Genomic DNA, 15,671 nt, shown 5'->3' on the forward strand with positions numbered 1-15,671 from the left:
AAAATGATGAAAAAAATAATCAATGAACAATTCGCACCTGCTGTTTTAAATAAAGACGCAATGCGCCAGCAGGGTGCGCCATTTACGCATACTGTCCGACCACCAGGTGCTGCTGATTACCGTCCACCTGACGTCACTGATAACGCCCTGTGGTTAACGTTGCTTTTTTACGTATAGACCTTTAAATACAAGCCAAAAGTGCAATTTTAGACCAGTATCTCCGGACATGTTTTCCTTTTCGCTGTTTGTCTCGTTGCTGCTGATGTCCCCCGCGGATGGACGGACGCGACCGACGCCCGAGTCGGTGTCTCCGCCGCCGCCGCCGCTCCTGCACCTCCCCGTGTTTGTGGACTCGAGGCTACCGCCGGTGGAGAAGAAGTATTTCTCCCCGGCACCGGCCACGGGACCGGAAACGTTACCCGAACCACTTCTGAAAGTCCTATTCCCGATTCGGCCGAGCACGAGCCCGCCCGGCGCTTCGGGTGTTTCCGTAAACATTTCGTGCAGCGTGAACGACATGCTGGTGGAGGTGCAGAAGAGCGTTCTGGACAGCGGAGAGATGAACTCCCGGATCAAACTGGGCACCTGTCAAAGCAGTAGATCCACAGAAGACTATCTGTATTTTGAATATGGCCTGAACATGTGTGGAACTATCCGCGAGGTAAACTCACCCTGACGCGGACAGAGCCGTTTGGTGCTGGAGCCGAAAGATTAGGATCGATCCGTGATTGGATGATTCTCAAAATATGACTGAAGAATCTCCATCGTCCATTTTAACAGATTTGACTGCTTCTCTCCATCATCCATGATCCATCCACCAGTTTGAGCAACTATTGGATGGATTGCCTTGGAATTTGGCAAGATTTTTCCTAAGGGAATGTTAAAAAAAAAAAAGTAACTTCATTTTTTTTAAATTAAATGTTTTTTTTAAATTTTAATAAAAAAATTTTTTTTACATTTTTTCCAGCACTTCCAAAATGAGCTACGTTGGCATTGGCTGTACGTATTCTGTTCCCAAATATGTTAGCATTGAGCTCCAAGCCGTGCAGTTTGTCTGGATTTTGTCACACAGATTCTAGAGACTCTAGAGATGAAAGGAAGTTTTATAATTCTGCTGACCCGTTTTGTTTTGCAGCTCACTAATCACCAGATGGTTTATAGAAATACGCTCCATTACGCTCCGAGGCTCCAAGGGCCCATCAGGCGAGCCGCGCCCTTCAGCCTGCCTGTCGAATGCTATTATAACAGGTAGGACTGTGAAAGAAGGGTCAGTGGAACTTATTGGTAACATTGATTTAAGCTGTACCATGTATTTACTGTGTTTAGGTACCACAACTCCTACAAAATTGGTTACACACCAAAGACGCGGATGCGCCAGATCTTCAAACCGACAAGGAACAAAGCAAAATTCATCCTGACTCCAAGAAATGGTAAAAAATGATTCATCTCAGTTTATGTATCCATGTGTTTCTATGCAAACATAAAAAAAAAAGAATGAAGAGACGTTGCCCTGGCGATCGAAATGGAATTGTGTCCTCTTCCTTACGTCTTTCAGCTCGGTGGGAGCGGCTTTCCCCATCACAACATTACACTCTAGGGACGCCCATGTACTTTGAGGCTGAAGCTCTGTCCATGTCCCAAGACAAAAGACTATACGTCCACTCCTGCCACGTAACTCCTGAGGAGTCCCCCGCCTCTGCGCCTCAGTCTCCAATTGTGACAAACTTTGGGTAGGACAGAGTTAGCAGGTGTCTAAATTGTAGAAGAGGTGTGACGTTCAGGGTTTCTCTCCCTCCGTTAAAGGTGCATGCTCAAAAGCAGGGCGAGTCGCTCCAGATTCGTCCCGTACAAACCCAATATTGTGAGATTCACCCTGGACGCTTTTGTCTTCACTGGAATGACAGACCAGGTGAACAGAGAATTGCTTCCTGGTCATATTTCTCTAAGCCCCACCCTTCATCCACCTGTAAATATCTAATGTGTTTAATAGAGGTCCGCCCACAGCTCACTTCAGATTTCTGATTTTCCTGTTTGTTTTTGTTTGAACTCCGGTGGGGAATCCTGTGATCGGATCCTATGGCAGCTCTTCATGCACTGCTCCATGTCTGTGAACGGCTCCGCTCCAACGGCGATCGCCAAGTCCTGCAACTACAACAGAAAAGCAAGAAGGTTAATCAGTTTGGTTTTTTTTTACAGACTGAGAAATAAAAAGTGCTTCGTAATTCCTAACAAGTCTTTTCTTAGGTGGGTTGAGCTGTATGGGTCCGACTCCGTGTGTTCCTGCTGTGACTCCAAATGCAGCTTTGCTGCTTCCACAGGTGAGACCTCCCTTATTTTCCACAATAAAACATGGCTTGTTGTTGTTGTTGAACAAATGTGGAGAAATTATCAATCATTATTTAAAAAAAAACAACAAGTTGACAGAAGGAGATTTTTTTTTTATTGTGTACACAAGTAGCATTATGAAGTGTCTTCTTTTTGTCCATTCTTGATGTCTTATTCAGGGAATAAAAATCAAAAATTCATTTGTTGAGCTTAAATTAAGCTCTTCCTTTACAGGAGTTCACTGCAAAATAGAGTACACCGTTATGTTTTTAAGCTTAAGTGTAAGAAATTAATGGATATATTTTTTCCACAATTTGGAGAAAACCTTCCTCCTGTGTGTTGAAGTTTTTTCTTTTTAATTGTATTCTGTATTACTGTAGAAATTAAATGCAAATGATCAAAAAAATAAATAAAAAATCAACATTTTGCAGCCACCGTAATCATCAGCAGCAGGATGGCGTCTCCCGTGACGACGACAAGAGCAGAAGACGCACGGCCGAGCGGCGACCTGGCTAAAAGGAGGACGACTTCACCGCCTGAGGAGCGACTGGTGGAGGGATCAGAGAGGCCGTTGGGAGGAGGAGGAGCGGCGTTGGTGGAGAAGGAAGGCGAGGAGCAGCGGGTGAAGGGCTCTGCTGTTGTGGAGGCGGAGCAGGACGCACCACCTCGCATTATATTTGAAGACATCTTTGAGTTCGACTAATAAACCTGACGATCTGCAGCGTGTTTCTGTCCTGGTGGCTCTTTCAACGACTCCTGGCGAACACAACGCAACAGACTCAACGTTGTACCGCAGGGTTGATCGGACAGATTGTGTCTCTTTGGTCTTTCCTCTCAGCTCAAATAACTGACGAACAATAAAACTTGCAGGATTCCAGGTTTCGGTACGAGCATTATTTATTAGTTTTACATTGCTTAAATGTTAAGTTGCTAAGTGACAGTCATTCTGTACAATTCTTCTTTTACAAACGTCGGGTCAGTGAATATGCTAACTGCAGTTTTGACCCATTAAGTGAATAAAATAGTTACAAACTGTTGTGTAAAACTTTAAAACCTATGACTATGGCCTTTACAGCAGGACTATCGGACAAAAGTACTTACAAAATAAACTTGCTTTCATAATGCCTGAATAACCAATAGTACATTGTGTCACCAGTACTTTTGTGGAAATCCTTAGAGGAGTATAAAAAAAACCCTTTCCGTTCATCGTGGAGTTAATTTAGCCTCGTGGTTTGTCCGGGGTTTACAATTGTGACGAAGACGAGATCGCGACACGCCATTCGCACCTTCATTTCGGGCAGGGGTCAGCTCGGGTGCATCCTTGACGGAGTCTCGTGCGTTTCTACCACATTCAGGTTGTCCCGTTCAGGTTGGACACGCACCGTCCCTCAGTAGTACGAGCTGAGATGGGAGTGGGTGGCGGGATGTCTGGCCATGGCCGTCCCGGGGTACATGGGGCTGCTGGGTGAGTTCCAGTACGTCGTCGGCGGAGGGCTGAAATAATTTCCAGGGGATACGGGCATAGGTGCCGGATGGCTACCCATGAAGTTCATTTTGGGTTGATGGCTGTGATAGGGCTGGGCGTAAGACATCTCAGTCTGGTACTTGACGAGCCCCCCTTCTGCCGAGTGGTTCTGGTGTGCCTGCGAGATGCCCTGGAAGTCAAATTTATAGGCGTAGCGCTTGCCGTGCACCTTCGTCATGATGTTCTTGTCGTAGTAGTAGCGCAACGCTCGGCTCAGCTTGTCGTAGTTCATGTTGGGCTTGCTCTTGCGCTCGCCCCAGCGTTTGGCCACCTCGTCTGGGTCGGTCATCTTGAACTCGCCATTGGTGCCCTCCCAGGTGATGATGCCCGCGTTGTTGCTGTCGGAGAGCAGCTCCAGCAGGAACTGCCACAGCTGGATCTGCCCTGAACCTGGTCGAAAATAAATTAGGGGGGGGGGGGGGGTTAACCATATAGCGACTGGCTTTGCTATTTGGACACAGTCAGCTCGGTGAAACGCTTGTGTCGAGTAAAGTAAAAAAGCCAGACGTCCTGGTTTACTCCAGCTACTGTCGGGGGGGTTGTCTTCGCTAAGGGTTTTTGGTCGTAGACCGTTTCCTTCCTAGCAGTACCGGTACTATGACAGCAAATGTGACCTTTTCACTGCGTGGCTTGGAGAAAGCGAACTGGCATCGGGGCAGAAAACCTACCCACAGGCCTGTGAGCGCTGGGGTCAGGGAGCTTGTATGGACTTTGTTTGCCCGTTCGGTTCTTGGATGAGCTGAGGGCTTGGCCTTCTGTGAGGAAACAGCAGGGCAAACAGTCATTTCGGTGAGAGGGAAGCCGGATTTTGTCTCACTGTAAGCGTGATGCAATTCTGCTGACAGGTGTTGCTTGATGTTTCGCTCCATTTTGGAAATTTAGCGCGCCCGTGACTGCCCTCCCTTGCTTGTCTCACGCGCTGCCAAAGCAGACAGTGTAAAGGCCTCATTTGTGTCATCGTCCTCGGTTTAGTTTGTGGGGGGGTTTAGATTCTCACCTGGGTTGGCTAGTCGACTGCTCAGGGGCCCCAGTGTCTGATACGGATCTGTAAAGAACAAAAAGATATGTACGCTTGACTTTTTCCGGATCTTCACCTCCACCAAGGAGGTTGTGGTTTTGCCGCCATTTATCTGTCTATCTTGTAGCAACGTAACTCAAAAAGTAATAGAGGGACCTTGATAACATTTTCAGGAACCAATGATTAAATTACGGCGATGATCCAGGAGAGATTCTGGATCACTGAAATGTTCATTACAATGGCAATCAATGGAACTTCAAAATATTTTCCTCAAAGTCTTGGTCAATTATTGACCAATGTTTCTGGGATTTGTCGCAATCATGTAGGGCGGTGGCCTCTATCTTACCACCGAATTTCATCTGGATCTGGATTGCGGATATTATCGAGATTTTTCTAATCAAAACTATCGGGAATTCCTAATGGAAAATTTCCTACACTATAAATGTTTCTTGTTTTCTGAAAACGCTTCAGCGCTTTCATGGTCAAAAAATGTTGGACTATACGTTTAAGTGTAAATCACAATATGGGTCACTGAGGTGCTTGGCGGAGGTCTGCGCTCTCCAAAGGCTTTTATTAATCCATTGAGCCTTGATGTTGACAAATCCCCCAAGAATGTAAACTTTAATGCCTTTAAATCTCTGGTTTTGTGAATTCCTTGACTTTTCCTTCATGCAACATCAAGAGACTTTGTGACCCCGTGAACTATCTCCACAATCTTTGGCTGTATCTTTTATGAACTTTGGCTTTAAACACTCACTTTCCTTTCAGAATGAATTACTGCGACTTTGGTGACACCTCCACTTTCCATCTCCTTGCAAAATGTCACATTGACTGATACTTTCGGCTTTATAAATAAATTATTGGGGAAAGTCCCATCACCTATTTTGTACTTTGAGTTTAGTAAAAGGTAGAAGATGTTTGCCAACCAGCCAATCTAAAACATAAAGCCTGTCGTAGCGATCAGCCATTATTTCTAAATATTCTATTTGAAGCAAATATTTTAATTTTGGTGTCATAATTCTTAATATCCGCTGTTGAAATTCAAAGAAGTAGGATTTTCTCGACCATTTAATTGCACTTAAGTGCATTTTATTTGACAACTTCAGTTAGTATTTGTTTTGCAGATTCAGTTAAATTGTTTGTTGGCTATTATTTGTGAACTGGCGGCTTGTCCAGGGTGTACCCATGCCTCTTTGCCCTTAGATTGCTGTAATAGGGCTAAAATAAAAGTGTTCCGGAAAACGAATGAATGTTTATACCTTGCACGATTCTTGGAGCAGGCTCTGTGACTCTTGTGCTGGTTTGGTGCTCCATAGATGGACCTGCGAATGAAAAATCAAATGACTTAAGAGAAGTTCTTGTCATCCTGAGATGCAGCTGAAACTCAAAGCTTTCCATGGGGGAACTGTTGGTTTCATGTCAGCGACTGTTTTTTTTTGTTGTCCTACCTTTTGGCACTGCAGTCATGGTGTTTGCCGGCCAGCTGTTCCTGCGACCGATCTCCTCAAAACTGCTCTCTGCACACAAAAGCACAAGGGCGAGACACTGAATTCTGCTTTGAGGAATTGAAAGACTTTAGAGTGGACACTTCAGACATGGTAGGAAGGAAGTCAGTATATGGAGTCCAGGACAATAAGAGTTTAGAGGTCCTGAAGATGGCCCATAGCTTCTGGACATGCGTTGTTTTGTTCAGGACACAAGATGGTGAATTCTGTCCCAGGGGCCGGACCCATACCCCCCATTTCCTGCACCAGTGCAGCTGTTTCCTGTCTGAAACTGGCTGTTGAGTTTTGGATTCATCAGTGTTTTGTTTAATGAGACCAGTGTTGTGCAAAGGAGACTTATAGACCCTTGAAACTCTGTGAGACACATTTTATAACCCCGAATCGTTCGAGTGGTTTGTGCTTTGGTGATTCTGACATCTGAAAAACGACTTTACAAGTAAAAGTCCTGCATTCAACCTCATACTTCCTAAAGCCAAAAACAGCTGTCATTACATCTCAATGTAAATATTGCTAGTACATCCTGATTGGCGCACAGGAGCTTGTGACATCACAAAACCCCACCCAACTCAAAGGAAATGAGAAAATCAGGGGGCAAAAATTCCTTGAGTGAAATTACAACAAAAATGTTCCTGAGGAAACCGCTGTGGAAATGTCTTTTTAAGGTGAATATGAAAGCCTATTGGAAGATCTCACCTGCTTTCACCTGTAGTCTGGGCTGTTGTGGTGGAGTGTTGCTGGTCGAAGTGGTGGAGTATGAGAAGGTGGGGCTACCTGAAGCAAAGGCCAAAAGCGTGTTACAATGCTAAACACACACACACACACACACACACACACACACACACACACACACACAACATATATACTGTTGTACTAGTTCAGTCCTGCTGTTGAATGTTTTTCAGCTGCTAGGTCCTTCTGTCTCATCCTTGCCTCATCTTTTCTTACCTCGCCATCTTCCCATCACGTCTTTGGCTCAGCTCCTCTCACCTTATCATATATCTCACCTCAGTACATCATTCATAGCATTCGTAAGAAGGAGCTGAGACTTTTGTTCTCCTTCTCTTGTTTACTTTCATGCTACAGTAAAAACCAGACTGGAACATGGCCACTGAACTTCTTGCAGCATTTGTAAGTGAGAGGTAACCTCCTGCTGCTGTCATAAACGCTGCAGAATGATGCAACGCGGCAGAAAGCATGACAACACAGAGCAAGAATGTCCAAACCTGCATGAGCCAAGAGCAACCGTTTTTGCATCATTTAATGAAGACATCAAATTCTAAACAAAATTGATTAACTTCAGCCTCAAATGATATCAAGTTCCCCAACAGAGGGGTTAAGAAAGCTCTCATTAGTGTTCTTATAAGATTATTCTTTTATTTATTTATTTTACATTCTTGATTGGGTTGAATTTATGTGTCATCGTCAAATGATGTTGGCTTAACGCATGGTGAACATTTAAATGTTTTGGTTTTTTTAAGTAAATTGATTGAAAAAATTTAACATTTATCCGGAATATGTTTCCAAAGATTTTCCTCAGTGATATTTATTCAGTAACATATTCATATTCTAATGTGGAAAAAAAATACTGGAAATCACATTTTCTGCAATGATTATAAAGTGAAAAAAATTCTAAATGCGGCACATAGTTGATCACCATCAAAAGTGAATGGTGCATATTTTATAAGAATGCCCCCCCCCCCCCCCCCTTAGCCTTAGATCGGAGTTTATTTTGGGCAGGTAAAACACTTGTAGCAGAACAATGAAACGCTTTGACGCTGTCAAAAACAGGCGATGCTATCAGCCGGAGAGCGAGAGAAGCCCGAGACGAGTGGAGAGCCTTACTCTGCCGGAGGTAACTGAGGTGCGAGAGCAGGATGTCTGCGTTGTAGGACGACGTGAGGCGCATCATGTCGTCCTTGGTCATTTTGCACAAGGCCTTGCCATCCAGCGTTTGGAAGAGGATGACGTCCACCTCCTCCAGGACGTACTCCTTGATGGCCCAGTCCAGCCACTGTCTCACATGGTCATGGGTCCAAACCTCAGGGTCTGATAGGAAGCGGAGAATTGCACATAAATCGATAAAGAACTTAAAGAAACAGTGAAAATGGTGGCTGTGATAAACAGAAGAGGCCTGAGCTAACCGGCAGCAGATTGTAGTACGAGTTATAGTGGATAAAATGTCAAATTGATGGTGGGTCACATCCAAAACAGATCATCACTTCTAGTTTAAAAAAAAAAAAGCCTTGTAATGACCGAGAATTAAATAATAAGCTATGCTAAATGTATATATTTTAAAAATATTTTCTTTTGTTTCAACCCATCAGACATTTTTGAAAACATTTCAGGCTGAAGTTGGACTCTCGGCACGTTTCAAAATCATTTCACCAGTAGGATGTCGGGAAAACAAGCTCACTTCCAGTAGAAAACAATGACTGCGATTTAACAGTAATATTCGGCCACACCCTCCGGGACCCAATGTCCTTGGTCAGCCCCAGCGACTGTGATGCAACATCCGTGCATTATGAAGCAGAGCAACGATGCCGGTGACTCATTGATGAATCTCGGAGCTGAATCTTAAACAATCCCTGGACGCCTTCTGAGGTGAGATCTAATTCCCTGAAAGGTGCCCATGAATAAACGGCTATTTTATGAGTCTCTCCGGAAGGTAACAGTAAAAAAAAAAATGGGAATTGATCCTCAAGTCTGTTGTCAGATTGCTTGATTTTTTTTTTAATGCACTGATGCAAATCTTTATAAAATAAAGATTTTCTTACTTTTGCAGCACAAAACATGTTTACTTTATAATGCTGAGAAGTTAATTCCACTTTGGAAGGTCAAAGTCCTTCCGGACTTCCGGAGAGCATCAAACAGTTGTTAGTTATAGCTGGGAGAAAAAGGGATGCAGGCTGGAGGATGGATGGAAGGTGACGGAGTGACCAGACTCACCTGCCGGCACAATGACCCTCTTCTCCTCTGTGGCGCTGCTGGGCGGGGTGGTGCTCGGGGTGCCGACCCGAGGCTCCGCGTACGAGGGCTGGTACGACAGCGGACCCTCGTCGCTGCTCATGTGTCTGGAGCGCTTGGTGACGCTGCAGTCCACGGGAGATTCACGGCTTGGAGAGCGGAGAAAACATTACGCTGCGGTTTTAGTCACGTTGTAGAGAAGTGTAGGGGAGTAATCTCGTCTATAACTCAATTCGCTACTCGGGTTTCACGACTGCCGGGGAGCATTAGCATTCATAAAGGAAATGCTAATGCTCCTGGGGGAGTCTGATTGCCTTGGTGGTTTCGGTCCCTTCTTTGTTTCGGTGTTTTCTGCTTCAACGAGAGTTTAAGTATCTAAACTCTCTACCAGTCTCTCAGAACTGAAGACGCATCTTGGATGAGAGGAGAAACGTCTTCGATCTAACTTGTTTTCAACATTGCTCCGTTCAGCTGTAACGAAAACTTTAGTACTTTAGTAAACGTACTCTTTTACTTTGCACCTCTGACAAATCCTTTTCCTTAAATTTCGTCAGTGATGGTTGTTCAACAATGGACAAACGGCTGCGTTGGGTAAACAAGCTGGAACCCCCCCCGGGAAGTTGAAGCGGCTCATTCAGGAACCTTTTGGTCCCCCCCCCCCCCCGGACGTCTCGGCCTGCCCTGACTCACCTGGTTCCATTGACGTGCTCGGCTCTTTTCCCAGGGTTTTGCCCTGCTGATCCCACCCACTCCGGCTCGGCGGGCTCGGGACTCGGCTTGGAGGCCTGGGCGAACCCGACAGGCGACGTCATCTCGGCCTTCATGTGCATGGCCGGCGCAGCGCTGTAGGCCGGCTCGAATATGGGTTGATCCTCACTCACCACGGACAACGCTTCCTGTCCAACAGAACCGCAGGGGTCAGTGTCTGTTTGATGCGCCGGGTCACAACCTGTGGAAACTGACATTTTCCACCCGTAGATGGAGAAGTGTGATCCACCTGAGAGGCTTCGGTGAATGTGAACAGATGTCAAATCCCATTAGCTGTAAGAGCAATAACAATAAGTAAGGCTATAAAGATTCAGATATTGGAGTTTTACATCGAAGTCTTAAAGTTAATCCGATTTGATCCAAAAAGAACGTCAATAATCATAGTTTTCAATGAATATACCAAAGAAATTCAAATAAAGCATCATATCAAACAGATGTTTTTACATTTTATCAGTGCTCTTTAATCCAGCCAGTCCTCCCAGTTTAGTATTTTGGTACGTGGAATAATAAGGGGTTGCATCCAGCACCGTCGAGCACATGCTTCTTTGTCCAACCTCCAATCTAATGCTTTCAAAGAAAAAACCTGCACACAAAATTTCTCGAAATTCCTCTGGATTGCATGTAATTATATAAATATATATATATATAAAAAACTGTCTAATCTCGACAGCCAGCAAGACCGGAGATTATGAAACCACTTTGAAAAATACCCAGAAATGAAATGATAAGAAAACTGTTTAGAAACTGCGTAAAGCCGATCACACGGCGGTCTAATCTGAAAGTACATCAGAAACCTGAACCACATTTTTATTTTGTCGTTAGGATCGGGGTTGTAGAGGGGAGTGGGGGTGTTCAAGGTGGATCCTTGAAGTCTACCTTTAAGCACCTACAGACACCCTCCAAAAACTCCCCAAGATGGCACCTGAGATTGGCCCAAACTGGACCTGCTGCTCCATCTGCTACTCAGATTATGCCTACGTGATGCGACTCTGAGCGGGTCCGACTCTGTGTTTGTTTAGAGGAGAGGAGCATTGTCTTCGGGCCTCGTACGTCAGTGCCGAGCTTTTTTCAGTGGCCTACAGGAAACCTGGCCTCCATGTGCAGGAGAACCTTTTGGCACAAGCTAAGAGAGAGGAAATGGTGGAGGAGGGGGGGGGGCACGATGTAAAAAATGTGTGTCATTTTAAAGCTGGAAAACAACCCTGAAGGCCCTGTGGTCAGGGGAGGAGAGGGGGGGGTCGGGTTCACTGGCCAGCGGGAGCAGCGTAGCCTTGATTGAAGTGTCGGCTTTGCTTTGTGCTTTTTCTTTTTGTTTTGCCTGTGCGTGTGTGTTTTTTTTTTAGCTCAGTTGTTGCCTGAGCATTGTTCGCATCTTAATGCATGGCACACAGTTTGGCATTTCCTGAAAGCTGCAGACAAACTGATAGAGAGCTCAACGTGTGGGGTTGAAGCAACCCGCTGGAGCGTTTGCTGCTGTGCAATAAGATACTTTATGAAGCACGCGGAAAACGGTTTGAGCTGCAGAAACTGAGACTGATTTTCGTATTAAATTAAAGAAATGTGTGAAATTCAAAGAAGAAAGAGAGCAAATGGACTTTTGTCTCGCTCACGGGATAAAGATTCATCAAAAGCTGAGAAAGGTTGGCACGTTCATCTTCTCCCGTGCCTACATCACCCACAATGCACCTGTCTGGCCAGCAGATGAGTCAGAGAACTGGGTGTGTATGTTAGCAGCTGCTAGTTAGCCTCAACAGAGATGAGAAAGTGGGTTAAAGAGGCCTTTAAATCTTCACCTTCCTAATTAAAACCAAACAGATTTGTCTTCAGCCCCAGTAAACGTTGACTTTAATGACATCACAGGCAATTTATCAGACTCCAGGAATGTCTCTCCGGTGGGCCACAAACCACTTTATTCCCATTTTTAGCACTTCCAGATACGAAACAGTCAGTAAGATCCCCCACTGCCTGTTTGAATTGCTTCTGTTGCGGTTCTGCTCTTTAGCCCAGTCCTCCTCCAGACGCCCTTTTCTCTGTGCAGAAGTGAAACAGTCGGGTTGGAGGCCGCTGGCATCAAAGTCACACGAGCAAACAGTAAATGGTTCTCGGCCTCGGTTAAAGATAGTTTGTTTTTTGGGGTGCTCAGCACACAAACTGTCGATATTATCACAACTAGCAGCCGCTCTTATAACAAGATGTCAGCGCAGCTCTTGTTTTTATAACCACAAAGATGCACTCCCGCGTTTTCTTTATCTTCCCCATGAGCTCTCTGCCTCTCTCTCTCTTTTCTCTGCACACTGATCACAAATATACCAAAATGCGGCCTGACCGCCGGAGCCACAACTGACTTCCTGTTTCAGTCGACTGCTGCTCATGCAGTGTCACAAAACATCTCCTTCTTGGGGGCCGATAATGTCAGATTGTGTGCCTCCACTTTACACCGCTCGGTTGTAAACACTCCAACGTTTTCGCTTGCTGTCAGAACGACAAACACAAAGTCCTCCATGCATGGAAACTCTTGACAAGGCTTCAAGTCAGCAGCTTTGGTGGTTTGCATCATGCAGCCTGACCCAAAAACCAAAAGCTTCTGTTTACGACACAAACTTCTATCCGCTTATATTCAGGAAATAATTTAAACTGTATCGGTGAAAAGGTGAAATCTAATGTCAACACCACCATTTTAACTTCATATAGTACCAACTCGAATGTTGTGGTTCCACATTTTTTTTGAAAGTATTTGTCCTTTAAATATCAAGATGGATAAAACCTGAATGGGATAATGATGGGTGAATATGAATCGGATGGGGGGGGGGGGGGGGGGGGGGGTTGGTATACAATTTAAAGACACCTTCTTAATAAAATAGGTGATGGATAAAAATGTTTACTTGGTGAAGTTTTGTGGCTGTTAGATATTATTTTACAGTAAATTGATCAGCAGCCTAATCAGCCTAAGCCTGACCCTTACAGTTAAGGGGTTTCTTAATTGGCTGGAGCCCCTTTGGGGAAAAAGACTAACATTTATTCTCGTTATTGATTATTGTGCAAACTGTTTTCTTAAATATCAGTGAAAATCTCCTAAAGGTCAAGTTGGCATTGACAGATTATATATTTTTGGAGATTCCAAATCTATAGGATTCCAGAACTTCTTTTTTTTCCTCACAAACTTAAGATAAAAGCGGTTTTATCGTCCTGTTGTTTCAGGTAAATAACCACGTCTTCATTTAAATGGATCACTATTCAAAATGGGGCCCAGAACCAAGAATGTGGACAAAACGTGTATATTTAATGTTTATTTATTGATTGTGATGGACTGAAGAGGCTGATTTGTTCACATATTTTGGTCAGCATCATCGATCATAATTTCATTCAGAAATATTTTAATCAGAATTAATCAGAATTAATCTGATACTGACACGTCACTATGGATTTAAACTAGACCCAGTGTGTATTTTAAAATGTTTATGTGTGTTTTTGTTTTTTTCATGTTCCTTGCTGTTTGTAGATTAATGACAAACACCTCACTCGGCCTGGAGGATAAAACCATAAGGATTAAAAACATAAAACGAGGTTAGGGCCAGAGATCGAGTTGTGCAAAGGCACAGCCTGTTGTGCGCATGTCATCAGCAGAAAGCAGAAGTAAAAGTTAAGTCAAGCTGATTTTGCAAAAGGCTGAGCAGCTGCTTTCTGCTCAGCTACACAAACAGAAGATGCGGTTTTCACAGTTTGGAGGCTGGCAGCGCACGCAGGCCTCTTGCAGGCCGCAAACCCAGCGGCGCAGGCCCGGTTCTCACAAACCTCCGCCCTGCGTGGAGTTAAAAGCACGCAGTTTTGTCCACCCATGTTGCTTTCTGTCGAGGCTTTGTTAGATATTCGCCATTTTCTTTCTATAGTCCACGGAGCGGAAATGTGTGCGGAAAGTCTGAGGTTTGAGACAGGAAGCCTGTTGAGTTCAGATAACGACACCTGACAAGTGCTCCCGTTTGCAGCTATAAATTACACTTAAAATAACCCTCAACGCACAATCTGCCGCGACAGACTGCAGGAGAATAATTATCTACAAAAAAAATACTGGTCATCAGCAAAGAATCCAGTCCGCGTCCCAGCGTTTAAACAGCGCAACAATTTATTAAATATAGATCCAGGTTTCTGGATGTTCGATCTTAATCCATTCTATGCCATAGGTAAAATGAAAACAGCTCAAAAGACACCGAAATAAATATTTAGTGGAACGAAATGAACGAGAATTGACCAATTTAAGACGTAATCATGAGTTCCTCAATCTCCCGAGGCCTCTCAATAAACGCTTTATTCACTTGATTTCACTATTGGTTTATGAACCATAATGTATGGTTCATTATGATAATTGTTTCGGAGACAGCAAGTATATGGATATTAATATTTCGTTAAAATTACAGCCCGAGCTTTGCGTTAATTTGGGCCTTTATTGCAGAAATTAAAATCGAATCCCCGAGGCCAATGGAAAAATGAAATATCTGTGACCTGGTGGAACGATTGAAGTAATTTAACCTTTTCTTTCGTTGAGGAATAATCACTTCAAAGTGTTCATTGGATCGAAAAGAGCTTTTCGAATCGAGGCCTTTATTTCTGCAATTTTAAATAAAGACAGCGAAACCGTGTTTTTGGTCGCCCAGTCAGATGTATCTGTGTTGAAATGTGAAATATACCCGCAGTCAGGTGGAAGTGGATCCTCCGGTTCTTTAAAAAATAACAACAACCCTCGCTGCATCCAAGTTGATCCACGGCGCGCCCTCACGGACACCTGCCGTGTGCGCCACCGATGAAGTCACGCATGCCTTAATTCATTAACGTGGATAATCACAAAGAAAACACTTCATAAACCCGCCAGATGTTTGGTGTCCTAATTTCTGTTTTTGTTAATGCTGGTTCGATCATGGGGGGAAAAAAATGTAATCCTTTTTTTTACGCGCGTAACCGGCCACCAATTACTGTTTTAACCTGACTGTAAAGACGAAGCGGTTCGTCGTGCTATTATAGAGCTGACATTCAACCACGAACGGGAAGGAAGAGGAAATTTTGTACAAGAAGGAAAGAGTGGGGAGCTCGCATCACCGCCTTCTCCCACTCAGCAGGCTGCGCGCTGCGTGGCGTGGGTGGCCCGCCTCGCAGGTTCACCTCCAGCGACGCAAACACGTACCTTTATGGTGCAGTCCATCGCAGCAGCCGCGCACTTTATGTCATTTAGTCGTTCCCGCAGCTGTTACGGCTAATTTAGCTTCTTAACCTCACTTCAATGCACGCAGGGCTTCATTGGCTCGATGTCGCAAACCATTGCAGTTACATTTTTTTGCTCACAGACCATAACCGGATGGCAAGTTTTTTTTCCGCTCTCTCTCTCTCTCTCTCTCTCTCTCTCTCTAAATTGGGAAGTGAAGTCACTCTTGACACCGAAAGCGCTGAAGCTGCTCCTCATGAAACCAGCAGATGTGGAAAAAAAAGAGAAAGAAAACAATGTGTGTGTTTAGATCACAAGGAATCAGTGCTCAGATTGTGATTTTTTTTTGTTTTATTTATGTATAAGTTCTTCCCT

General features: G+C 44.4%; 2 protein-coding genes across 2 annotated transcripts; one reads left to right on the plus strand and one right to left on the minus strand.

Annotated features, from left to right (window-relative positions):
- The first annotated feature begins 226 nt into the window (after positions 1-226).
- Positions 227-3,028, plus strand: zp3d.2 (zona pellucida glycoprotein 3d tandem duplicate 2). Its single transcript, XM_068757460.1, has 8 exons — positions 227-661; positions 1,136-1,248; positions 1,327-1,430; positions 1,556-1,730; positions 1,804-1,909; positions 2,084-2,169; positions 2,245-2,318; positions 2,757-3,028. The coding sequence occupies exons 1-8, from the start codon at positions 227-229 to the stop codon at positions 3,026-3,028; spliced, it is 1,365 nt and encodes a 454-aa protein (XP_068613561.1).
- A 426-nt stretch (positions 3,029-3,454) lies between these two features.
- fli1rs (Fli-1 proto-oncogene, ETS transcription factor-related sequence) lies at positions 3,455-15,398 on the minus strand. The gene is made up of 10 exons (XM_068757060.1): positions 15,279-15,398; positions 10,028-10,233; positions 9,320-9,486; positions 8,216-8,419; positions 7,067-7,144; positions 6,317-6,385; positions 6,128-6,190; positions 4,848-4,895; positions 4,519-4,605; positions 3,455-4,240 (listed from the first exon to the last, which is right to left on the minus strand). The coding sequence occupies exons 1-10, from the start codon at positions 15,294-15,296 to the stop codon at positions 3,714-3,716; spliced, it is 1,467 nt and encodes a 488-aa protein (XP_068613161.1). The 5' UTR covers positions 15,297-15,398; the 3' UTR covers positions 3,455-3,713.
- Positions 15,399-15,671: the final 273 nt, after the last annotated feature.

This window comes from Brachionichthys hirsutus, chromosome 3 (genome assembly GCF_040956055.1).
Source record: "Brachionichthys hirsutus isolate HB-005 chromosome 3, CSIRO-AGI_Bhir_v1, whole genome shotgun sequence".
Taxonomy (NCBI): Eukaryota; Metazoa; Chordata; class Actinopteri; order Lophiiformes; family Brachionichthyidae; genus Brachionichthys; species Brachionichthys hirsutus.

Bases quoted from the DNA above. Each gene is read 5' to 3' on its own strand.
- zp3d.2 (XM_068757460.1), top strand. From the start codon at position 227: ATGTTTTCCTTTTCGCTGTTTGTCTCGTTGCTGCTGATGTCCCCCGCG. The intron at 1,431-1,555 runs GTAAAAAATGAT...TACGTCTTTCAG, and splicing joins CATCCTGACTCCAAGAAATG to CTCGGTGGGAGCGGCTTTCC. The intron at 1,731-1,803 runs GTAGGACAGAGT...CCTCCGTTAAAG, and splicing joins CCAATTGTGACAAACTTTGG to GTGCATGCTCAAAAGCAGGG.
- fli1rs (XM_068757060.1), bottom strand. The intron at 7,145-8,215 runs GTAAGGCTCTCC...CCTTTGCTTCAG, and splicing joins CCTCAGTTACCTCCGGCAGA to GTAGCCCCACCTTCTCATAC. The intron at 4,241-4,518 runs GTAGGTTTTCTG...ATTTTCGACCAG, and splicing joins CAGCGCTCACAGGCCTGTGG to GTTCAGGGCAGATCCAGCTG.